The 26,732-nt window shown below is 44.4% G+C and overlaps 1 protein-coding gene across 1 annotated transcript; it reads left to right on the top strand.

Moving 5' to 3' along the window:
- Window positions 1-322: 322 nt before the first annotated feature.
- On the top strand, window positions 323-22,750 carry LOC109905388 (ubiquitin conjugation factor E4 A-like). Its single transcript, XM_020502736.2, has 20 exons — window positions 323-431; window positions 2,148-2,319; window positions 2,641-2,811; window positions 3,655-3,767; window positions 4,097-4,249; window positions 5,083-5,242; window positions 5,795-5,997; window positions 6,215-6,406; window positions 12,641-12,974; window positions 13,119-13,245; window positions 13,777-14,084; window positions 15,369-15,501; window positions 17,488-17,678; window positions 17,795-17,895; window positions 18,047-18,160; window positions 18,775-18,949; window positions 20,417-20,597; window positions 20,883-21,030; window positions 21,125-21,282; window positions 21,536-22,750. The coding sequence occupies exons 2-20, from the start codon at window positions 2,190-2,192 to the stop codon at window positions 21,669-21,671; spliced, it is 3,228 nt and encodes a 1,075-aa protein (XP_020358325.1). The 5' UTR covers window positions 323-431; window positions 2,148-2,189; the 3' UTR covers window positions 21,672-22,750.
- Window positions 22,751-26,732: the final 3,982 nt, after the last annotated feature.

Genomic DNA, 26,732 nt, shown 5'->3' with positions numbered 1-26,732 from the left:
AGCAACACTCCTCCGGGAGTTAACTCTGGATTTGGAAACTATAAGTGTTCATGAGTAGATTGTTACTGTGACACAATTTACAGATAAGTTTGTGTGGTGCAATGAATGATAGGAGTACACACACAAAAAACATTGTTGACCATTTAGGCTTGAACAAATCAATTACATATCTTAGAAAAACGTTATATTATTCTTTGTATGATAACTAGTATATAATATATCGATAGTTGTGCACATTTTCCATCATTTTCGTTCTTATCATGAATTGACAAATTATACAGGACGGGACATTTATTGCGAAGAATTAAAGCGATCCGTGACCCGGACGTACTTAGTTATTCTTGCCTGCTTCACAGCGGTGCGAGAACCAAAGCAGAGGAAAGAAAGCTTTTCTAGCTAATTGAAATACACGTTATCTGCTGTTGTTTCAGGTATGACAATATTCCGATATTTGAATATCTGCTTTTTTTTGTTTGACATCTGTCAAAAGAGTCAAGTTTTGCCCCGTAACTGACAAAGTACAGCGGGCTTGACAACTTACCTGGATCATGTGCAGTCCATCTGCTAGCCTAAAGTTAACTAGCTTGCCAGCTAAATACGGCGACTGCTAGCTAGCGAGCTACTTGAGCGGAACCGGTGATTCACTGACGACTAGCGAGCTACATTATCAGCTTGCTTATTGAGTCATTATGCAATTGATTCGAGTTATCGAAAGACAAGTGGCTAGCTAGCTATGTGCCCTTCCTTCAAATAACACATCACTTTATTAGTTTGTTGTGATATAGTTACATCACTTGACAGCTCGTTAATTAGCTAGCCAGGTACTAGCTAGCTAGTTTGCAATCTAATCAGCTATGTGACTAACTAGCATGTTACAGGTGTCCAGCCTACCACCACATGACGTTGACAGACCCTTTCCTACGCATCATCATAATGACGATGATGATAATAATGTACTTACATTATGCAAAATCAAAGTGTAAGATGGAAGACGTCCATCTGTTGGCAGTCTGTCTATGCTGCCATATTTCAGTCAAACAGTAAACATCCGCATTGATTCAGGACTCTGTACTGTAACACATGTGCTCTTCTGCCTTATTTCAGTCAAACAGTAAACATCGGCATTCAATCATGACTCTACTGTGACACGTGCTCTACATTTTGAAAAATGTAGGAGCACACAACGATATCTAGGAGCAGAATGAAAAATATTTTAGGTATTACAGCAGCAATCAGCAGTTGAAACAATAACAAAGAATGGTCCCCGCCACAGTTTCCATCAAAGGTTGAGGGATGGGCCTGGAGAAATATAACCACACTCAAATGTATAGACAGCTATGGCTGCAAGGACAGACTAGATATCAGCCTTATAGTTTTAACCATGTTTTGAGGCTATACAGAGGTTGTTTACATTTACTCTGTTTACATACATTGGAAAAACAAGCTATATTTTGGCTTCAGATGGGGTAAGACAGTTGAACTAATGGGGCATTATGTTATACTTTTCAAGAATCAATGGATTTATATAATACATTTTATATGTTAAAATACAGGGTTTAGGAGCACATGTAAAAAAAAAATTAAAAAAAATAAGATTGAGATATAGCCTATATGGTTCCTAGCTGCTTTTGAAGCTCATCTCCTAAAGAAGTTCTCCCTTCCTTTCTTTCCGTGCCACCACGTTTGCATGCTACTGAGGCTGTGGGCAGAGGGACAGCAAAGAATTCAATACAACACTTATTACCTGGGGGATTTTTTTTGTTTTTTTCTTGGGGCACTGGTGCTACCAAAATTCCAGGTAGCACAGCAAAATATTTGGCATCTTATGCCCCAAAAATGGTAGCACTGTGGAGCCCTGTCAATAAGCTAACCAGTCAGTCTGTGGTTCACAAATTAACATTGGGTTTCTGTTATTCCTCTGGCCTGAATGAAAATGCATACCGTCTGGGTTTAGCCTAGAGGTACCAGTCTGTTTGAGTTATCATTCCACTCCTTGGCACTACTTGACACAGAGTAGCATATAAGGAGTGGATCGTTAGCAAACAGGTTCGTGATTTCAGAGTCCGATACACTTGAAACAACTTCTATAGATTTGTTTGAACTCACCTAGTCCAGTGTTCCATACCACAGTGTACCTCTCTGTCCAGGCTGGTGCCAGCACCTGTTGATGGAGTCTATGGTCCAGTGAGATGACTGACCAGGGGAACAACAACCAAAACATCTCCCGCAACCCCTTCGCTGCCCTTTTCAGCTCCCTCGCCGACGCCAAGCAGTTTGCATCGGGCCAGAAACCACCTTTGCACCATGGCGAACCACCATGTGAGTTACCCTCCCAAGGAGGAGTTACAGGGCATGCAGGCTTTTGCTCCAGCCCAGCTCTAGCACACATGACCTGACTAATCGGCTGCATGGCAGGACCTTGATTAGTTGAATTGGTGGTGTTTTAGTGCTGGGTTGGAATGAAGGCCTCCAAACCACGTGGCCACTCCTGCTCTAATGGTTCACTGTGCTACTTGTATAGGCTATAGCCTGTCTGTATAACTTAAACATCACTGATATGGTGCAGCACGCTCACTGGCTTGACGTTTGACAATGACCTCATACGGTTTCTTATATTTGCTGGCTTATCTTGTATTGCAGCGGAGGACTCGGAGGGAAGTCAGTCCGAGTCGGAGAACTCAGACAGCATCGAAGACAATGACGACTCGGTGGCCGAGATCAGCCGCTCCTTCCTGTCGCGGCAGGAGCTGTGCGAACAGCTCAACATCAACCACATGATCCAGAGGATCTTCCTCATCACCTTGGACAACAGTGAGTGCAGGAAGTTAGATTGGAGCGTATTAGCGCGTTTACACCGCGTTTCTTCATTTAGGACACCGTTTCGATTGGAGTGGCAGCGTGATGCCACTTGTCCCTTCTAGTTTACTGAATCTTGTTGTCATGTAAACAACACTTAATGTTGCCTGGCTGGGTCTATATGATGTACTGTAGTGGTATGAACTAAAGAAAATCAGTCTGTTTCCCAGGCAACCCTTTGTGTGCCCATACACAAGCGATGGCTTGATTAATCACCCATCAACATCCCCTTGTTTTAATAACCAGGCCCCCATTCCGACTGCCTTCTTTATTTCCCTCTGTTTTCTGTTGATTGATCTGAGGTGCTGTATTGGGGGCATGGTCAATGTGTGACTTACATCTGTCTTCAACTCCTTCTTCAACTCATGGGAATTCAGTACAACCATCCTTCCTGGCGGTCTTTTCTTCACGCTGTCACTGTGTGTACTAGATTAGACAGAGAGTGATCAGCCAACTGGCTGACTCAGAGGCTGTGTCATCAAGGGGGTCTACAGGTCCCAGATTACCGTCCGCCGCCTCCTCTTTTCCCGCTCATCATCCCTCACTGACTGGCATGAAAGTGCCCTGATGACAGAGCCCCTGTCTGTCCATTTCTAGTCTAAATCTAATCTAATCTGTTCGTGCTCTTTGGTGCTACTGGACCGCTGGCCTCTTTTAGGATTCCATTTCAGGGCCATCCAGTAAACAGTAAATGACTCACCCCAGCTCAATACTCATAAACTAGATGCTGGAATGAGTCATGAATGACCCTGTTTGCTCTAAGTGAAAAGTAAAACATGAACTATTGTTTGACTTCAGGTGACCCCAGTCTGAGAGGAGGCAATGGGATTCCTCCACGCTGTGTGTTCCTGGTGGAAATGGCCGCTGAGATGGACGGTCAAGACTGGCTGGACATGGACAACATCGAGCAGGTACAATAGGACTGGACATTGGTAATGGTGGTGGCGAACTGTTCGCTGGTCAGCTCAGTTGACCTCGATGCCATAAGATCCACATGTACAGTACTGTGTCTTCCCATACCGATTTCCTCACTGGCTTGTAAGTGTCAGGGGACTAGGCTTATTAAGTATACAGTGCATTGTCTACTCTAAGAAGATGGAATAGTGAAAAATGCATAGTGAACAAAGTTCATCGAGACCATATGCTCCACAAGGAGCAGAGATCAGTAAGTAAGTACATGAAGTTCATAGTACAGAATGTTGGCTAAGTTTTTAAAAACATTTTTTATTTTTTATATCAGGCACTCTTCAACAGATTATTGATGCTGGAGCCAGGAAACCACCTCATCTACATGACCTCGTGTAATGCTGTGAATCTCTCTGCCGACCGAGACGCTGGGGACAAGTGCGCCATACCGTTCCTCTACGCCTGCTACCAGAGAGCCAAGGAAGAGGTGGGGGTCACATACCACAGCACTCACTCTCATTCCTAATTTCTTTCTCCACGAATTCCCAGCCATAATTCAGTCAGGAGAAGTGTGCTGTGTAGGACAATTTTAAAAGGCAAACACGGACTTTGCAAAACATTAGGAACACCTGCTCTTTCCGTGACTTGCTAGGTGAATCCAGGTGAAAGCTGTGATCCCTTATTGATGCCACTTGTTAAATCCACTTCAATCAGTGTAGATGAAGGGGAGACAGGTTAAAGAAAGATTTTTAAGCCTTGAGACAATTGATTGTGTATGCGTGTCATTCAGAGGGTGAATGGTAGTAGGTGCCAGGCGCACTGGTTGTGTCAAGAACTGCAACGCTGCTGGGTTTTTCACGCTCAACAGTTTCCCATGTGTATCAAGAATGCTCCGTCACCCAAAGGACATCAAACTAACTTGACACAACTATGGGAAGCATTGGAGTCAACATGGACCATCATCCCTGTGGAACGCTTTCGACACCTTTTAGAGTCCATGCCCGACAAATTAAGGCAGTTCCGAGGGCAAAAGGGGGGGGGGGGGGGTGCAACTCAATGAGAAAAGTGTTCCTAATGTTTTGTACACTGTGTCTAAACCGTGCTGCATGGCACAATGTAAAGCGAAATAGTGTGACATGGTAAATAGTCTTACTGAACATAATGAATGACCTGTCTAAAGGTTAAATCTGCTGGTTATGTCTAGATAATTTCAATCTGCATAAAGGCTAAATAAAGCATGTTTAGTTTGTGCTCCATTGCTGACAATGATGGGACAAATTCTTAACCTCCCTGCTCCCTCCTGACATTACACACCCTCAGGTCACCAAGGTACCGGAGAAGCTGCTGTCGTACGCGGTGCGCTGTAAGAACCTGACGGTGTCCAACACGCGCACGGTCCTGCTCACCCCCGAGATCTACATCAGACAGAACGTGTACGAGCAGCTACTGGATTTGCTGCTAGAGGGAGTCGGCGGAGCCCGTGAGTCCATTCAATTATTAAAACCCCACCCCCTGACTGTCTGAGGATTCCGGTTCTGTTCCATCTCAGTAGCCAAAGAAAGTGGTGTTTGCTGCTCAGGTATCAACTGTTGAGGCCTCCCAAGACAGGATGTGCTGTAACTTAGTCTAGTCTGCACCTGCTGATGAAAGAACTGGTTTAGACTGGTTTGAACTTGTCTATCTGTATTTATTAGTGCATAATAGCCTCACATTGCTGTGTGTTGTCATATAAGGTCCTGATGATGTTGTGTGTGGTTTGTGTCCAGAAAAGGGTGGGAAAGATGCCTGTACAATACAGAGAATATACTTTACTGAACTGTGTAGGCTATATATACAGGTAATTTTTTTCTGCTATATACCTAAGCCCTTTTTTGAGCCAGGAAAAATCCTGTACACGTTTGGTTCTGTAAAGTACAGCATATTTTCTGCACTATACAGGGCTATGAAACAGTTTTTTTTTCTCTATACCTAATCCCCTTTCTGAGCCAAGAAAAACCCTGACATTAAGTGTGCTTTCTGTTGTGCGTCGCAGAGCTGGACGAGGTGGTGGAGTTCGTGGAGGAGGTGATCGCTGGCCTGTTGGCTGACCAGGAGGTGCGCACCTTCAGCGAGGTGATCGGGCCCGTGCTTGATATCTTCCAAGGCCGTGTGAAAGACTTGGATCTCTGCCAGCTGCTGCTTTTCTCCTACCTGGACCTGCTCCTATACTTCAGCCGCCAAAAAGACATCGCTACGGTCAGGGGCCGTAATGCATCGTCATCACTCCTCTGGACTGTTTTCTACAACCATGATTATTACTTGTTTATATTTTATACTATTCATAACAAGATTATTATTATTATTATTATTATTTGTACAACAACTGCATTCATATGTCTGAGATGGACAACCTTGATCTCAAAAGTAGTTTACTCTTTGCTAATATAATATACTTCAAATTGTCTTCCTCCAGGTATTGGTGGAGCACATCCAACCCAAAGATCCCAACAATGGGCTTCAGTATCAGAAGACCCTCCTTGGCACTGTGTTGAGTATCTCTTGTCTGCTGAAGACCCCAGGGGTGGTGGAGGGTCACGGCTTCTTCCTCAACCCCTCACGCTCCAGTCCACAAGAAATGAAGGTGCAGGAGTCCAACATACACCAGGTAAGGGCACTAGAGTCTTTGGTCAAAAGTAGTGCACTATATATATGGAATTTAATGTTATTTGGGACGGACCCCGTCTTCTTCTGTGTCTCCAAAACCCCACTTAGGCCTACATCTAGCTTACTGCCAATGGTCAGACACTAGCTTAGTCTAAGCTACACAATGTGTAGAATAGCAGGACATTTGCTTTAAAACTGCAAAAACAATTATTCACCTTATAGCAAAATGTGTAGAATTGCAGGATATTATAACATTTTCTCTCTACCCCATGGCAGAATTTGTAGAATTGCATGTAATTAGTTTTAAAACAGCAACATTTTCTCTACACCGCATGCCAAAATGTGAAGAATTGCTGAAGATTTTACTTTAACAATGCATAATAATTATGCAATTATCCACTGCCAAGAAGGCAGGCACTAAAATGTTTTGTTCCACCCCAAAAGGCTAGAGGCACTAATGCCTGATGAGTTTCCCTGAGGTTTTCCTGAACTTTCCAATACCGTCACCATATTTAAAGCTGCAATATGTAACTTTTTGGGGTAGCCAACAAAATTCACATAGAAATGTAAGTTATAGATATGTCATTCTCGTTGAAAGCGAGTCTAAGAAGCAGTAGATTTGTTCTATGTGCTCTATTTCTATGCTTCCAGTCTTAAATTTCATTTTTGCGTCTTTTGGTTTTGTACACCAGCTGAAAATACAGTATTTTTGGGTATGGAAAATATATTCCGCAACGGTGTAGATGGTACAATGATTCGCTACACTATACTTGCTTGTTTTGTCACATAAACTGAAATTAGGCGAACTGGTGGAGGGATTTCTGCATAGTGCATCTTTAAGTCGTTTGAAACACATTCAAGTTATTAACCTTATGAACATAGCCCACCAAGCCCAAAAGTTTGAGCACCCCTGTTTTAAATATCGCTTCAATAGGTTTCAGACAATAACAGGGTATCATAGCATTCAGGGGTATTTTTTAAAATCTGAATTAAACAAGAACTGTCGTGCCGAAATGATCCACTAACAACATAACATGGGGCTTTGTCCAGAGAGTTCACCACAAGATCTATATAAACACACCAGTAGAACAACAAGTGTAGGTTACAGTGTTGTTAAGTGATCACCTCCCGTGCCAGAGTATGTGAGTGGAGCAGAGCGAGGAGCGGAGTGTGCCTAATTTCATTGGAGCACGGCGCGAGATTCCCAAAGGCTGGAGCATTGGCCGTCTTACCCACTCCAATTTCGTTCCAGTAGAGAGAGCTTCAGTAGCACTCACTTCACGAGCTCGGGGCATGCCCTACCCAGCATGCATTTGTAGTCTTATTGGGTGCTGCTATAGCCCCTTGCTTAAGCTACTGTCATGGAGTTTGCTAAATATTTTCATAAAGGAACTGATAAAACACACAGGTGCTAAATCAAGGTGACTTACAAAGATGAGGACGAAGAGCAAGAGAGGGAGTGTGGTAATGTAGTGTCCACAACTAAAGAATCATGATGATGTACTTACTACGTGCACATGCTAAAATAAAGGAACGAGGTGGGTAGGTAACTAAGTGTGTCATTGTAGCGAAGTATTTATAAAGTAAAAATCTGATCTCTGAAATGTTCTTCTTTTTTGTTCTATTATCTATACAATAGGCCATAATTTATTTTGGTCCAATAGGCCTAGCATATTCCTACTTTCAAGGAGCTTTCTGTTTTTATTGGGTTATTTTGCTTAAAAACCTTTAGGCCTACCTTTTTAAGGCTGTCCCTGACAAATCTTGATCGACCGAAAGTCGTCTGTTCTTTCGACCAATCAATTGAGCACATCCTATGTGTTTTGATCAAATCAAATATGTGCATTGAGCTTGTCTAATGCTTTAAGCTTACAGTTTGATGCCTCGAGGGCGCCAGAGATAACTTAACCTGACCCAACTATTGTCCTTCCGCTCCTGCTGGCTTTGCCAGTAATAGGCTACACAAGGAGTCGGCAACCAATTTATCTTACAATTTCTACCGATCTGCCAGGTATGGTTTTCATATGCAAATGTTCATGAAACAGTTGAATGTAATTTATAACGTCTTCATATCTCAAATTCATTGTCATGTGGGTAATCAAAATGATCTCCATCGAAATGAAAATGATGCAAACCTAAAAAGTAACTTCTAAAGCCATTGCCATCTATGTAAAAAAATAACCTACATAAAGCCAACAGCCTGCAGGTAGAAAATATCCAGATTAAAAATAAATATCCTATAAATCACATTGGCTACACATGGCCTGTCTGCAAGGAACCTGAACATTAGGTCCGGCTCAGACTGTGCTAGCGAATACACAGCTGTAGGCTATTTGCACAAGGGATAAGAAGCCATGCTTGACTTGGGCAGGAGCTCACTGGAGCTGAGTACCGGCACCTCAAACCCTGTTAGTCTTACAGAATATTAGCTTCAAAGTATTGTGGAGCTCCTGCACCTAAATTTAAACAGTACACGCACCCAAAATGAGTACCGGAACCGATTTCAGTCCAAGTTGAGCACAGATAAGAAGCCTATTTTATGACGTTTCCATTGGATCAGAGCATTCGATTTTCCTTTTCATGCTAAGTGGTCATTGAAAGGGAGAGCGCAGGAAAGATTTTTCAAATACATTGAGGAACTATTAGAACTCTCGAATGTAAAAACAGACTTTGTGGGAACGCCGTTTGAGGTGAAGAAAACATTACTTTGAGAAGCTCCACAGGTCATTAGTGGTGGTGCGTTAAGCCAATAAGAAATACTATCAGATCCCCAAATGTGCACATTTGCGTGCAGGCCAGGGAGCCTCGTAAATGGAATTAAATAAACCAAAACTTGTTTCTCACAAGTGTAGCATAGGTTGTGCACTCTGCAAACAATGTGTCCACTCCTACAATAAGAACAGAAAGACGAGAATAATATTGAATGCATTCAAATAAATTACTAACCAAAGTAACACATTGTAGATTAGAAATTATAGGAATTAACGGTAAATGTACAACTGGTGATACAGTGGGGAGAACAAGTATTTGATACACTGCCGATTTTGCAGGTTTTCCTACTTACAAAACATGTAGAGGTCTAATTGTTATCATAGGTACACTTCAACTGTGAGAGACAGAATCTACATACAGACACAGGTTAGTCAGGCTGATTGAAGTAGTAAGTACATGTAGATATCGTTAAAGTGACTGCATATATGATGAACAGAGCGTAGCAGTAGCGTAAAAGAGGGGTGGGCGGGTGGTGGGACACAATGCAGATAGCCCGGTTAGCCAATGTGTGGGAGCACTGGTTGGTCGGCCCAATTGAGGTAGTATGTACATGAATGTATAGTTAAAGTGACTATGCATATATGATAAACAGAGAGTAGCAGCAGCGTGAAAGAGGGTTTGGGGGGGCACACAATGCAAATAGTCCGGGTAGCCATTTGATTACCTGTTCAGGAGTCTTATGGCTTGGGGGTAAAAACTGTTGAGAAGCCTTTTTGTTCTAGACTTGGCACTCCGGTACCGCTTGCCATGCAGTAGTGGAGAGAACAGTCTATGACTGGGGTGGCTGGGGTCTTTGACTATTTTTAGGGCCTTCCTCTGACACCGCCTGGTGTAGAGGTCCTGGATGGCATGCTGCTTAGCCCCAGTGATGTACTGGACCGTACGCACTACCCTCTGTAGTGCCTTGCGGTCAGAGGCCAAGCAATTGCCGTACCAGGCAGTGATGCAACCAATCAGATGCTCTCGATGTTCTCAGGACCCATGCCAAATCATTTTAGTTTCCTGAGGGGGAATAGGCTTTGTCGTGCACTCTTCACGACTGTCTTGGTGTGCTTAGACCATGTTAGGTTGTTGGTGATGTGGACACCAAGGAACTTGAAGTTCTCAACCTGCTCCACTACAGCCCCTCCGATGAGAATGGGGGCATGCTCGGTCCTCCTTTTCCTGTAGTCCACAATCATCTCCTTAGTCTTGGTTACGTTGCGGGATAGGTTGTTGTTCTGGCACCACCCGGCCAGGTCTCTGACCTCCCACCCTATAGGATGCCTCGTCGTTGTCGGTGATCAGGCCTACCACTGTTGTGTCGTCTGCAAACTTAATGATGGTGTTAGACTCGTGCCTGGCCATGCTGTTGTGGGTGAACAGAGAGTACAAGAGGGAACTGAGCATGCACCCCTGGGGAGCTCCAGTGTTGAGGATCAGCGTGGCTTATGTGTTGCTACCTACCCTCACCACCTGGAGGCGGCCCGTCAGGAAGTCCAGGATCCAGTTGCAGAGGGAGGTGTTTAGTCCCAGGTTCCTTAGCTTAGTGATGAGCTTTGAGGGTACTATGGTGTTGAAGGCTGAGCTGTTGTCAATTAATAGCGTTCTCCCATAAGTGTTCCTTTTGTCCAGGTGGGAAAGGGCAGTGTGGAGTGCAATAGAGATTGCATCATCTGTGGATCTGTTTGGGTGGTATGCAAATTGGAGTGGGTCTAGGGTTTCTGGGATAATGCTGTTGTTTTGAGCCATTACCAACCTTTCAAAGCACTTCATGGCTACAGACGTGAGTGCTACGGGTATTTAGTCATTTAGGCAGGTTGCCTTTGTGTTCTTGGGCACAGGGACTATGGTTTTCTGCTTGAAACATGTTGGTATTACAGACTCAATCAGGGACATGTTGAAAATGTCAGTGAAGACACCTGCCAGTTGGTAACCAAAAAAGTGTTAAACAAATCAAAAGATATTTGAGATTCTTCTAAGTAGCCACCCTTTTCCTTGACAGCTTTGCACACTCTTAGCATTATCTCAACCAGCTTCATGAGGAATGCTTTTCCAACTGTCTTGAAGGAGTTCCCACATATGCTGAGCACTTTTTGGCAGCTTTTCCTTCACTCCACAGTCCAACTCATCCCAAAACATCTCAATTGGCTTGAGGTCAGGTGATTGTGAAGGCCAGGTCATCTGATGCAACACTCCATCACTCTCCTTCCTGGTCAAATAGCCCTTACACAGCCTGGAGGTGTGTTTTGGGTCATTGTCCTGTTGAAAAACAAATGATAGTCCCACTAAGCGCAAACCAGATGGGATGGTGTGTTGCTGCAGAATGCTGTGGTAGTCATGCTGGTTAAGTGTGCCTTGAATTCTAAATAAACCAGATAGTGTCACCAGCATAATCTGTTCACTTACTCTGCGTCTCACAAAGACATGGTTGTTGCAAACAAACATCTCAAATTTGGACTCATCGGACCAAAGCACAGATTTCCAACGGTCTGATGTCCATTGCTCGTGTTTCTTTGCCCAAGCTAGTTTCTTCTTCTTATTGGTGTCCTTTTTAATAGTGGTTTCTTTACAGCACCTCGACCATGAAGGCCTGATTCACGCAGTCTCCTCTGAACAGTTGATGTTGATGTGTCTGTTACTTGAACTCCGTGAAGCATTTATTTGGGCTGCAATTTCTGAGGCTATTAACTCTAATGAACTTTTACTCTGCCGCAGAGGTAACTGAGTCTTCCTTTCCTGTGGCGGTCCTCATGAGACAGTTTTATTATAGCACTTGATGGTTTTTGCAACTGCACAATTTTCCAGATTGACTGACCTTCATGTCTTAAAGTAATGGTGGACTGTCCTTTCTCTTTGCTTATTTGAGCTGTTCTTGCCATAATATGGACTTGGTCTTTTACCAAATAGGGCCATCTTCTGTATTACCCCCCCTTCCTTGTCACAACACAACTGATTGGCTGAAACGCGTTAAGAAGGAAAGAAATTCCACAAATGAACTTTTTAACAAGGCACACCTAGAAAATAGACCAAATAAAGAGAAACCCTTGAATGAGTAGGTGTGTACAAACTTTTGACTGGCACTGTGTGTATAGAAGGCATTTTTTATTTTTTTTATTTGTAATTAATTATAAGTAAGTCACAGCCTATATATGCAATTTATAGACCTATGGTTTAATACCACAAAATGTTTTTTAAATGCTGAGTGCTTTATGTCCCAATCAGCATTTGTGTCGCACTCGCAAGTGCTTCACAATTTATTTCTTTGTAGGCTGTAGCCTTGAAATAATATAGGGATTTTAATAAATGTAGCGAATCTGGATCAGCAGTTTTTCTTTGTGAGCTCAGAGACGTTTTTAGCGGAGCGGTTGGAAAAGACTTGGAGTGCCGGCGAAGGACGAGCAGGATTTCAGACCGCTCTACTCCGCTCACATACTCTGCTCCCGTCTACTTATTGACATATCCTGTCTTCCTTTTGTCCCAGTTCATGGGCCAGTTCCATGACAAGCTGCACCAGCTCCTGAAGAACCTGCTGCAGCAGTCGGGTGAGACGCGTCACCTGCTGCTCTCCTGGCTGGGCGGCTGCCTGCAAGCCAACGCCGGGCGCACCAAGATCTGGGCCAACCAGATGCCCGAAATCTTCTTCCAGATGTACGCCTCAGACGCCTTCTTCCTCAACCTGGGCGCCGCGCTGCTCAAGCTGTGCCAGCCCTTCTGCCGGCCGCGCTCGCCCAAGCTGCTCACCTTCAACCCCACCTACTGCGCCCTCAAGGAGCTCAGCGAGGAGGAGCGGCGCAACCGCAACGTGCATGCCAGAGGTCTGTGTGTGTGCACGTTTGTATGTGCACTCTTGCATATGCGTGCACGTGGGTATGGATCATTGGATGTCCTTTTTACATAGCTCATTCTCTATTTTATGTTAGTGAATATGAACCTGTCCTCATTTTCTCATTGATCATTAGGTCTGGACAAAGAGACGTGTCTCGTCCCACTTCCCCCCCAGCAGTCGGTGGAGTACGCCCAGTCGTACAGCCTCCTCACTGAGAACCTCATCCTCACCCAGATGACCCTTCACCTGGGCTTCCACAGGTAACTAACTGGCAACGTTACAGAGCATTTAGATATAATTAAAATGATAGGCTCGATATGATTGTCTTTCAAGTAGAATAGGGAATCATGTCCGGTCTATTCGGTGCATTTCTATCTGCAAATTTCTGAGCATATCGCCTCACTGAATACACCCCAGACCTAGCAATGCTTTATCCATATGATGAACATTAGTATATTACTTGGTTTTGGGTTTGTGCATGAAGACAGTTCTATTTACCATGTTAGTACACAATGCCTTTGGTGCTGTTTGTCTGACCTAGATTAAGCCTTGTTCCTTGACACACAAAAAACCTCTCAGTGGTAGTTCTCATTGAGCATGGGTTTAAGTCCAGGAGAAGGCTCGATCTGGCCCTTGGACTAGACTTGTGATAACATCTCAGTGTTCTCCTTCATAACAGCTGAGCAATATGTACTGTATCTAACATTGTGAACTGGACCTTGACAAATTTCAATTGTTCCCTGTGACATATGGTTAAGAAAGTTGTATTGTGTCTTCTTGCTTCTCCCTAGACTCCACGAGCAGATGGTGAAGATGAACCAGTCGCTCCACCGGCTGCAGGGTACGTGGCGGGAGGCCCAGCTCACGGGCGGCCTAGCGGCCGAGCAGCTCCGCGAGCAGTTCGAGCGCCTCATGACGGTCTACCTGTCGACCAAGGCAGCAGCCACCCAGCCGGGCATGCTGCAGTGCTGCCTCAACCTGCAGGCGTCCAGCGCCACACTCCTGGTTCAACTGGGCCTCAGCAACCAGGGGCCCGAGCACGCCCAGCTCTCCTTCCCCCTGCCGCCGCTACACAACAGCCTGCTCTGTCACATGCCAGGTAGCTACCCCTCTCTACCGCTTCGTCATTTTGACTTTTTTTTTTTTTGGCGACTTAGTCAGAGTATTTAACTAAGGTAGGAAAGACAACCAAGTATCACAGTCATTGCAGGTGAAGCTTTCCGTCAACCTGGCTTGTTTACTTCCTTAGACCAATCGCCCCATGAGCAGAAAAGGCCATCAACAACTCCAACTTTCCTTTCAGTGTTGCGCCATCAACCTTGACATCACGTTTTCAGACATTTGACAGATGCTCTTATGCTGACCTGCAGTCAGTGCGTACAATGGAGGTGCTAAATCAGTGGTTTTCAACCAGGTGTGCCGTAAATGGCTTCCTAATCTTGATCATTGTGTTGGAACACTCACTTATAAACATGACCTGTGGGAGTGGGAGCACCAGTGCCGCTCAGATAATACATTGAATGGCACATGGTTTTATCTGTATCGTTGTTTCAAGTCCAGTTCGCTCAGGCTGTTACATTTGTATCTTTTTTGAGGGTCCGGCATCATGAGCAAAGTCATTTTGTATCATTTAACTTCGCCTGTGAGAACCATTAGCACAGGCAAGTCTTAGCTGTACCACAGCCTCTGCCATAGAAACAAACGGAACATGGCTTTGTGGCTGTGGTTGCACCTTTACAATGCAGAAAACCGCTCGTCTCTAGCTCAAACCTTTCAAAACTTAAGACCTACAGTATTTTACGTTTTTTTTTTTTTTTCTGCGCAGATTGCGGGACCCTCTTAAAGGGGTACACACAAATGAGTCATCATGAGTAAGGTACTATAAAAAAACAGTTCAAATAATCCCCATTTAATCTATAAAAGAATGTTTATCACGGAAAATAGATGATTAAGGATCAGATAAGATGGGGGTCGTTACCACTAAATTAATTAATAGGGCCATTTTAGGTGTGCCACAGAATTGTTTTATCCCATCAAGATGTGCCACGGTTCATTAAAGGTTGGGAACCACTGTGCTAAATAGCAGCAAAAATAATAATCATTTGCCCAATGACAGGGCTATAGAAGAGTTGTGAGAGAATAACACAAGTAGAGAGCAGAGGAGGCTGACGGGAGTAACTATAGGAGGACGGGCTCATTGTTATTGCTGGAATGGAATTAATGGAAACACCAAACACACGGAAACAACGTGTTTGACTCCATTCCCAGCCATTTAAAAAGAGCCCGTCCTCATGTAGCCCCTCCCACCAGCCGCCTCTGGGAGAGAGTTTATTACGACTACTAAGAGGGGTTGGTTATCAAAAGGATTCTTGTACGTCTGCAGAGTTCTTTGCGGAGAACTTGGGAGATTTCTTTGTCTTCCTCCGCCGCTTCGCCGACGAGGTCCTGGAGTCTTCTGCCGACAGCTTGGAGCAGGTCCTCAACTTCATCACTGTGTTCATGGGAAACGTGGAGAGGTAGGGGGAAGAGAAGGGGAGGCATTGAGTTCACCCGTGCGCACACACAGTACCAGGCCAAATGTTTGTGCATAATATTCATGTATCCTGGTACATACGCTACTTTTCAAAACTTTGGGGTCATTTATACATTTCCTTGTTTTTTTTGTTGAAAGAAAAGCTCATTTTTTGGTCCGTTTAAAATAACATCAAATTGATCATAAATATAGTGTAGACATTGTTAATGTTGTAAATGATTATTGTAGCTGGAAATGGCAGATTTTTCATGGAATATCTACATAGGCGTACAGAGGCCCATTATCAGCAACCATCACTCCTGTGTTCCAAATGGCACGTTGTGTTAACTAATCCAAGTTTAAAATGTTAAAAGGCTGAATGATCATTAGAAAATCCTTTTGCAATTATGTTAGCACAGCTGAAAACTGTTGTTCTGATTAAAGAAGCAATAAAACTGTCCATCTTTAGACTAGTTGAGTGTCTGGAGCATCAGCATTTGTGGGTTCGATTACAGGCTCAAATGGCCAGAAACAAATAACTTTCTTCTGGAACTCGTCAGTCTGTTCTTGTTCTGAGAAATGAAGGCTATTCCATGCAAGAAATTGCTAAGAAACTGAAGAACTCGTACAACGCTGTGTACTACTCCTTTCACAGAACAGCGCAAACTGGCCCTAACCAGAATAGAACGAGTGGGTGGCCCCAGTGCACAACTGAGCAAGAGGACAAGTACATGTCTAGTTTGAGGAACCGATGCATCAAGTCCTCAACTGGCAGCTTCATTAAATAGTACCCGCAAAACACCAGTCTAAACGTCAACAGTGAAGTGGCGACTCCGGGATGCTGGCCTTCTAGGCAGAGTTGCAAAGAAAAAGCCATATCTCAGACTGGCCAATAAAAATAAAAGGTTAAGATGGGCAAAAGAACAGACCCTGGACAGAGGAAGATTGGAAAAAAGGGTTATGGACAGACAAATCTAAGTTTGAGGTGTACGAATCACAAAGAAGAACATTTATGAGATGAAATGAAAAGATGCTAGAGCAGTGCTTGACGCCATCTGTCAAGCATGGTGGAGGCTATTTGATGGTCTGGGGGGCTTTGGTGGTGGTAAAGTGGGAGATTTGTACAGGGTAAAAGGGATCTTGAAGGAAAGCTATCACTCCATTTTGCAACACCATGCCATACCGGGGGTGGCAGGGTAGCCTAGTGGTTAGAGCGTTGGACTAGTAACCGGAAGGTTGTGAGTTCAAACCCCCGAGCTGACAAGGTACAAATCTGTCGTTCTGCCCCTGAACAGGCTGTTAACCCACTGTTCCCAGGCCGTCATTGAAAATAAGAATGTGTTCTTAACTGACCTGCCTGGTTAAATAAATAAAGGTACATACCCTGTGGACGGCGCTTAATTGGAGCCAATTTCCACATACAACAGGACAATGACCCAAAGCACAGCTCCAAACTATGCATTAATTATTTAGGGAAGACGCAGCTGGTATTCTGTCTATAATGGAGTGGCCAGCGCAGTAACATCTCAACCCTATTGAGCTGTTTTGGGAGCAGCTTGACCGTATATTACGTAAGAAGCCAATCCAACTTGTGGGAGGTGCTTCAGGAAGCATTGGCTGAAATCTCTTCAGATTACCTCAACAAATTGACAACTGGAATGCCAAAGGTCTGCAAGAATTGCTGCAAATTGAGGATTCTTTGATGAAAGCAAAGTTTGAAGGACAATATTATTATTACAATAAACAATTATTATTTATAACCTTGTCAACATCTTGACTATTTCCTATTAATTTTGCAAGGACATTTCTAAGTGACCCAAAACATTTGAACGGTAGTAAACAGTCCTCAGGGTATTGTACATCTCAATTGTGGATCGCCATTGGCTGTTATAAGTCACTCTTCTGGATGTGATATTCCTAAGGGGTAAATGCGTCTACCATTCGGACTCATCAATGTTCCTATTGTGTTACTCTTTACCCATGTACCCAGGATGAAGAACCCTCATTTGCGGGCGAAGCTGGCAGAGGTGCTGGAGGCAGTGATGCCCCACATGGAACCGGCGTCGGCTGGAACAGCCCAGCCAATCATGTTCCAGCGTCAAAGGGTCTTCTGCTCCTACCACCATGCACCTCACCTGGCTGAGGCACTCATTGCTGTGTTTGTGGACATTGAGTTCACTGGTGGGTTTAGTGTGTGTGTCTTGCGCACATGTTTTTGTGTGTGTTAGAATTCAAACCTTTGTAATGAAGCTCAAGTGCATGCATGTGACTTGTATGTTATTGACTTTTCTCCTCAGGTGACCCTCACCAGTTTGAACAGAAGTTCAACTACAGGAGACCTATGTATCCCATCCTCAAGTTCATGTGGGGGAAGGAGAGCTACAGAGAGAGCATTAAGGCAAGCTTGTTTCCCTTTTTTTCTCAGTTATTTAGATGGTACCACATTTAGAGTAGTCCTTATTGAAGACCGTAGAAAACACATGGCTATTGCTCTTCAGTTCTGCACCATAAGGCCCCGAAATTCTTATGTGGAATGTTGTTCACTTCAGAGTCTTGCTGTTTATGCATCCGAGAACCTCGAGGCCATGAATCCTCCACTCTTCCTGCGGTATCTGAATCTCCTGATGAACGACGCCATCTTCCTACTCGACGAAGCTATACAGGTGAGAAACTGTCAGCGTTTCTTGCTCGTTTTATGAAAAGGGCATTCCTAGCGTTGACTTATGTTGACTTATATCCATCTCAGTAGTGGCTGATGACACTTTAAATCGGCGGACGGGCTCATTGTAATGCCTGGAATGGTACTAAGCACACGGTTTCTATGCGTTTTATACCATTCCATTCCGACCATTACTATGAGTCGTCCTCACCTCACCAGCCTCTACTGATCTATCTTTTTATTCATTTTTTGGGGGACCTAAAAGACTGTAAAAACATCCGCAAATCAGCTCCAATTGGTTTTGATTTTGGAAATCTGTTCCAAAGTATTCCCACACACAATAGAGAGTTAATGTATATGTGATCGTGTACAAATGTAAGCAAGGTTTGAAATGATTATGTTTAAATAAAATATGTCTGTTTGGGCTTCTTGCAGTCAATTTGCAGTCTACAAATGATTTATTATTATGTTCCGGCCGCCTGACCCATCCGCTGAAGAAGAAATTGGCCCTCGGCTGAATCTAGTTGTGTATTCCCTGGTTTATCCGAAGATCCTACGTTTTAAACTCGGTCCGATTTTCTCACTACTTCCCTCTGATCTGGTCCTTTTCTGTGGTAGTACCTGAGCAAGATTAAGCTTCTGCAGCTGGAGAAGGACCATGGCGAGTGGGAGGGCCTGGCTCCTGATGCCCTCAGGGAGAAGGAGTCCAGTCTGCAGATGTTGGGACAGCTGGCACGCTTCCATAACATCATGTCCAACGAGACCATCGGCACACTGGCTTTCCTCACATCGGGTTAGTTGGAGAGGGAGGGTGAATGGAAAACAATGAGTGGATAATGTCTTGGACATGCGTCTCGACCTAGAGCTACACAAACTATGGGTGTTTGTGTATTTAAAAAAAAACATCATTGTCCAATTCATTGAGCAGAATTAAGAGTTTGACCTGTTTAAGGTAAATGGCAATACTTTATATTTGATGGCACTGTGTTGTACACTGAGGATACAAAACATTAGGAACACCTTTCTCATATTGAGTTACACCCCCCTTTGCCCTCAGAACAGCCTCAATTTGTCAGGGCATGGACGCTACAAGGTGTCTAACGCGTTCCACAGGGATGCTGGTCCATGTTGACTCCCAATTCTTCCCACAGTTGTGTCAAGTTGGTTTGATGTCCTTTGGGTGGTGGACCATTCTTGATACACATGGGAAACTGTTGAGCGTGAAAAACCCAGCAGAGTTGCAATTCTTTTTAATTTATTTATATTTTATTTATATATTTTTTCTCCCCAATTTCGTGGTTTCCAATTGTCTCATCGCTGCAACTCCCGTACGGACTCGGGAGAGGCGAAGGGCGAGAGCCTTCGTTTTATGAAAAGGACATTACTAGCATTGACTTATGTTGACTTATATCCATCTCAGTAGTGGCTGATGACACTTTAAATCAGCGGACGGGCTCATTGTAATGCCTGGAATACAACCAACGAATGGTACTAAGCACACCAAGAATGGTATAAGAATGGTATCTATACGTTTTATACCATTCCATTCCGACCATTACTATGAGTCGTCCTCACCTCACCAGCCTCTACTACATGTGTCCTCCGAAACACAAGCCAACCAAGCCGCACTGCTTCTTGACACAATGCCCATCCAACCCGGAAGCCAGCCGCACCAATGTGTCGGAGGAAACACCGTACACCTGGCAACCTGGTCAGCGTGCACTGCGCCCGGCCCGCCACAGGAGTGGCTAGTGCGCGATGAGACAAGGATTTCTCTGCCGGCCAAACCCTCCCTAACCCAGATGATGCTGGGCGAATTGTGCGCCGCCCCATGGGCCTTCCGGTCGCGGCCCGCTGCGACAGAGCCTGGGCTCGAACCCAGAATCTCTGGTGGCCTTAGACCACTGCGCCACCTGGGAGGCTCAGCGTTGCAGTTCTTGACACTCAAATTGGTGTGCCTGGCACCTACTACCATACCCAGTTCAAAGGCATTTAAATATTTTGTCTTGCCCATTCACCCTCTGAATGGCACACATTCACAATCCTTGTCTCAAGGGTTAAAAATACTTATTTAACCGATCTCCTCCCCTTCTTCTACACTGATTGAAGTGGATTTAACAAGTGACATCAATAAGGGATCATAGCTTTCACTTGGATTCACCTGGTCGATCTGTCATGGAAAGAGCAGGTGTTTTGTACACTCTGTATATATGAATTTATTGAAACTCCTACTCGCTTCTCCCTCTCCATGATATCCCAGAGATCAAGTGTATTTTTGTGCACCCTTTCATGGCCGAGAGGATCATCTCCATGCTCAACCACTTCCTGCAGCACCTGGTTGGCCCCAAGATGGGCGCCCTGAAGGTGAAAGACTTCAGCGAGTTTGACTTCAAGCCTCAACAACTGGTCTCCGATATCTGCACCATCTACCTTAACCTGGGGTACGTTTCAAAAAGGCAGTATTTCAAGGCCCAGAAGTTGTTCTGGGTTGAAATTCCCTTGCTTTTTCCATCTGTACTTCTTCAGCCGATCAAATATTTTGAGCGTTTGCCTGGAGTGCCAGGTGGGTGGTGTTTGCATGTTTTGGATGGTTCAATTGTGCCAGGCAAGCATAGCTAAATTAGTTCAACCTTTTAAAAAAAAGTACAATTTAAATCCATGTGTGGCATATAAGGTGGCCATTTGGTTTCTAGTGACTCTAACAATGTCTGTTTTCTCTTCGGCAGTGATGAAGAGAATTTCTGTGCCACTGTCCCAAAAGACGGGCGCTCCTACTCTCCCACGCTCTTCTCTCAGACTGTCCGAGTCCTGAAGAAGATCAACAAGCCCGGAGAAGTTATTGTTGGTTTCGGTCTCCTTGCTGACAAAATAAAGGTTAGATCTGTATAAAATCACCTTACACTGTACCACTATGCCCTCTCCATACCATGACCCTAAATGAATAACTACTGCCTCTCTCCTGTCTTAGTCTCATGCAGACCGACAGCTGCAGGATGAGGAAACGTACGCGGATGCCCCAGACGACTTCCTGGACCCCATTATGTCCACACTGATGCTCGACCCTGTGCTGCTCCCCTCCTCCAATGTCACGGTTGATCGCTCGACCATAGCACGGCATTTACTCAGGTGAGTGATCCCTTAGGAGTAGCATGTCTACGTGCTGCTGGTTTATTCCAGGGTCTGCATGCATCAAGCATCTCAGAATAGGAGTGCTGATCTAGGATCAGGTCCCCCCTTGTCCGTGTAGTCTTATTCATTGTTATCTAAAAGGCAAAACTGGTCCTAAATCAGCAGTCTTACTTTGAGCGGCTTGAAACATAAGGCCCGAGATCACGGTTTTTTTGTACGATATTGAGTAGCAATTTTCATTTCCCTACAGTGATCAGACAGACCCGTTCAACCGCAGTCCACTCACAATGGATCAGATCCGGCCCAACGAGGAGCTGAAGCAACAGATCTTACAGTGGCTGGCCCAGCATAAGCAGGAGCGGCTGCAGATGGGCCCTAGTGGCTAGCCCTGGGATCTTCTCAAACAAACTATGATTGTACCATACCTTCCCTCACCTCCTTACCGGCAGTAGTATGTTCCACTATGACTCATCCATGTGTGCTTGCCTTCAAGCTTCGGACCTCAAACCACGTGAGACATTGGTTTCTCCCTCTCATGCAGCGCACATCACTCAAATACCCTCACTTGTCAATGGAAGATCCCATGTCTCAAAAACTGTCAAGAGAGCAGGTAGTGGTGCAATTGAAAACCGAGTTGCACTGCTACATTCATGTGCCCTATGGTGGTTTTAGAATTCTGCCCCCTGCTTCAGAGAATATGCTGTTTACCATTAGTGGTTGCAGTCTGGTCAGAACCACTGGTCTAACTGGACATTAGTCGTTTAGGAATTCCTAAATGAATATCAGCTCTGCCAAATGTTTTATATTTTAAAAGTAGGCAAAGTATACTGAACATGGACTTCAGAACAAGAAAATGTCATGTCTTATTAATTGCCCCGTGTCTCTATAGTAACCCTAAGGTCAATATGCACTACGAACCTAAACAACATTATCTAACGTTATTTAGCATTTACAATTGAAATAATGTCTTATGCAAGCATATAATACCCATGTAATAAAATGTGGGCTAACCAATCTTAATTTAAAGAATCGGTGCCTAAAACCACCAGCCTTGCTTTAATTTCATCGACCAGACATTTTTCAAGTTATTATATTGTCTTTGTTGCATTTATGGTATCAAATGCGCTGTCAACGGATATGTCTTAAATCCTAAACAAGAGATGGTATAGACAATGTAGGAGTTTGGGTGTCACTTGCTATTGGTTATTTACAAAGCAGTTTGTAACTTGTGCGAGTTGCTCTTGTTTGGAATTTGAGACTTAATGCAAAGTAAAGTGTGATTTGCCGAAGAAATTAGTAGAACACGTGTGAGAGAATGCCCATTTGATAGCATGCATTTGTATGTGGTGTATCTACTAACATGATGATTACCAGAGTGAAATTATAATGCAATATTTTAACTGTCAATGTATTTTGAATGTACAGTATGACTAATAAATAAAGCTTTGACGTGTTACAGTATCAATCTTTTGCATTACTTCTTCCAGTAGCCTAATAACAGGCAATAACTCATTTATTTCCAATACTCATTCATTAAGTACTAAAGTTAACATAACATAATGCTAATTGTATGGTGTATTAGGAACTGAACAACGTTTTTACCAACCAACACTATCCAATTACGCTGAACAGAAATATAAACACAACATGCAAAGTGTTCGTCCCATGTTTAATGAGCACAAATTTGTGTACATCCCTGTTAGTGAGCATTTCTCCTTTTGAATGTTCAATTCTCTGCCTCCAATGTAGTTTTAGAGAATTTGGCAGTATGTCCAACCGGCCTCACAGCCGCAGACCATGTGTAACCGCGCCAGCCCAGGACCTCCACATCCGGCTTCTTCACCTGGGGAATGGTCTGAGACCAGATACCCAGACAGCTGATGAAACTGTGGGTTTGCACAACTGAAGAATTTCTGCACAAACTGTCAGAAACCATCTCAGGGATGCTCATCTGCGTGCTTGTCGTCCTCAGCAGGGTCTTGACCTGACTGCAGTTTGGCATCGTAACTGACTTCAGTGGGCTCACCTTTGATGGCCACTGGCACGCTGGAGAAGCGTGCTCTTCGTGGATGAATCCCAGTTTCAACTGTGCTGAGCATACGAGTGGGTTTGCTGATGTCAACGTTGTGAACAGAGTGCCCCATGGTGGCGGTGAGGTAATGGTATGGGATGGCGTAAACTATGGACAATGAACACAATTGCATTTTATCAATGACAATTTGAATGCACAGAGATACCGTGAGGAGATTCTGAGGCTCATCGGTGTGCCATTCATTCGCCACCATCACGTTTAGTGCACGGCCCCATTTTACAAGGATCTGTACACAATTCCTGGAAGCTGAAAATGCCCCAGTTCTTCCATGGCCTGCATATACTCACCAGACATGTCACCCATTGAGCATCAAATAAAATAAAATGTATTTATATAGCCCTTTGTACATCAGCTGATATCTCAAAGTGCTGTACAGAAACCCAGCCTAAAACCCCAAACAGCAAGCAATGCAGGTGTAGAAGCACGGTGGCTAGGGAAAAACTCCCTAGAAAGGCCAAAACCTAGGAAGAAACCTAGAGAGGAACCAGGCTATGTGGGGTGGCCAGTCCTCTTCTGGCTGTGCCGGGTGGAGATTATAACAGAACATGGCCAAGATGTTCAAATGTTCATAAATGACCAGCATGGTCGAATAATAATAAGGCAGAACAGTTGAAACTGGAGCAGCAGCACGGCCAGGTGGACTGGGGACAGCAAGGAGTCATCATGTCAGGTAGTCCTGGGGCATGGTCCTAGGGCTCAGGTCCTTCGAGAGAGAGAAAGAAAGAGAAGGAGAGAATTAGAGAACGCACACTTAGATTCACACAGGACACCGAATAGGACAGGAGCAGTACTCCAGATATAACAAACTGACCCTAGCCCCCGACACATAAACTACTGCAGCATAAATACTGGAGGCTGAGACAGGAGGGGTCAGGAGACACTGTGGATGTTTGGGATAATCTGAATCGACGTGTACGACAGCGTGTTCCAGTTCCCGCCAATATCCAGCAACATCGCACAGCCATTGAAGAGGAGTGGGACAACATTAAACAGGCCACAATCAATCAGCTTGATCAATTCTATGCAAATTAGATTTGTCACGCTGCATGAGGCAAATGGTGGTCACACCAGATTGTGACTGGTTTACTGATCCATGCCCCTTCCTTTTATTCAAGTACAGTGCCTTTGGAAAGTATTCAGACCCCTTGTCTTCAGACCCTTGCCTATGAGACTTGAAATTGAGCTCAGGTGCATCCTGTTTCCATTGATGCTCCTTGACATGTTTCTACAACTTGATTGGTGTCCACCTGTGATAAAGTCAATTGATTAGTAATTATTTGGAAAGGCACATACCTGTCTATACAAGGTCCCACAATTGACAGCGCATGTCAGAGCAAAAACCGAGACATGGGTTCGAAGGAATAGTCCGTAGCGCTCTGAGACAGGATTTTGTCGAGGCACAGATCTGGGGAAGGGTACCAAAATATTTCTGCAGCATTGAAGGTCCCCAAGAACACAGTGGCCTCCATCATTCTTAAAAGAAGTTTGGAATCACCAAGACTCTTCCCAGAGCTGGCCGCCCAGCCAAACTGAGCAATCGAGGAGAAGGGCCTTGGTCAGGAAGGTGACCAAGAACCCTATGGTCAGTTCCAGAGTTCCCCTGTGGAGATGGGAGAACCTTCCAGAAGGACAAACATCTCTGCAGCAGGAAGCCATTCCTCAGTAAAAGGCACATGACAGCCCGCTTGGAGTTTTCCAAAAGGCACCTAAAGACTCTCAGAACATGACAAACAAGATTCTCTGGTCTGATGTAACCAAAATGTAACTCTTTGGCCTGAATGCCAAGCGTCACGTCTGGAGGAAACCTGGCACCATCCCTATGGTGAAGCATGGTGGTGGCAGCATCATGCTGTGGGAATGTTTTTCAGGGACTGGGAGACTAGAGAGGATCGAGGCAAAGATGAACGGAGCAAAGTACTGAGAGATCCTTAATGAAAACGTGCTCCAGAGCGCTCAGGACCTCAGACTGGGGCGAAGGTTCACCTTACAACAGGATAACAACCCTAAGCACACAGCAAAGACAATGCAGGAGTGGCTTTGGGACAGGTCTCTGAATGTCCTTGATTTGCCCAGCCAGAGCCCGGACTTGAACCCAATCGAACAGCTCTGGAGAGACCTGAAAATAGATGTGCAGCAACGCTCCCAATCTAAACTGACAGAGCTTCAGAGGATCTGCAGAGAAGAATGGGAGAAACTCCCCAAATACAGGTGTGCCAAGCTTGTAGCGTCATACCGAAGAAGACTCGATGCTGTAATCACTGCCAAAGGTGCTTCAACAAAGTACTGAGTAAAGAGTCTGAATATTTATGGAGATGTGATTCTTTTTTATAAATCAGCACACACTGAAGCCACTCCTGCACAACAAAACATATTCCCCCTCAGGAGACTGAAAAGATTTGGAAAGGGTCCTCAGATTCTCAAAATGTTTTACAGCTGCACCATCGAGAGCATCCTCGATGGTGGTTGCATCACTGCCTGGTATGGCAAATGCTCGGCCTCCAGAGGGTAGTGCATACAGCCCAGTACATCACTGGGGCCAAGCTTCCTGCCACCCAGGACCTCTATACCAGGCTGTGTCAGAGGAAGGTCCTACAAATTGTCAAAGACTCCAGCCACCCTAGTCATAGACTGTCCTCTCTGCTACCGCACGGCAAACGGTACCAGAGTGCCAAGTCTAGGTCCAAGAGGCTCCTAAATAGCTTCTACCCCCAAGCCATAAGACTCCTGAACAGCTAATCAAATGGCTACCCAGACTATTCGTATTAGCCCCCCCCCCCCTCTGGAACACTGCTGCTACTCTCTGTTATTATCTATGCATAGTCACTTTAATATACCAACAATATTACCTCAATTACCAAGACACTGGTGCCCCCGCACATTGACTCTGTACCGGTTCCCCCTGTATATAGCCCCGCTATTGTTATTTACTGCTGCTCTTTAATCATTTGTTATTCTCATCTCTTAGCTAAAAAAAATATTTTCTTAAAACTGCATTGTTGGTTAAGGGCTTGTAAGTAAGCATTTCACTGTAAGGTCTACACCTGTTTTATTCAGCGCATGTGACAAATAAATTGGATTTGAATTGATTTGACTTCGCTCTGTTCATCTTTCCTTCGATCCTGACTAGTCTCCCAGTGCCTGCCACTGAAAAACATCCACACAGCATGATGTACATTTATACCTCAATTACTTCATACCCCTGCACATCGACTCGGTTCGGGTACCCTGTGTATATTGCCAAGTTATTGTTACTCATCGTGTATTTATTCCTTGTGCTATTATTTGTCTATTATTCTATTATTTCTCTTTTAATTTTTCCCTCTGCATTGTTGGGAAGGGCCCATAGTAAGGTTAG

Source organism: Oncorhynchus kisutch, linkage group LG15 (assembly GCF_002021735.2).
Source record: "Oncorhynchus kisutch isolate 150728-3 linkage group LG15, Okis_V2, whole genome shotgun sequence".
Classification (NCBI taxonomy): Eukaryota; Metazoa; Chordata; class Actinopteri; order Salmoniformes; family Salmonidae; genus Oncorhynchus; species Oncorhynchus kisutch.
This window is presented reverse-complemented; position numbering and strand designations above follow the sequence as displayed.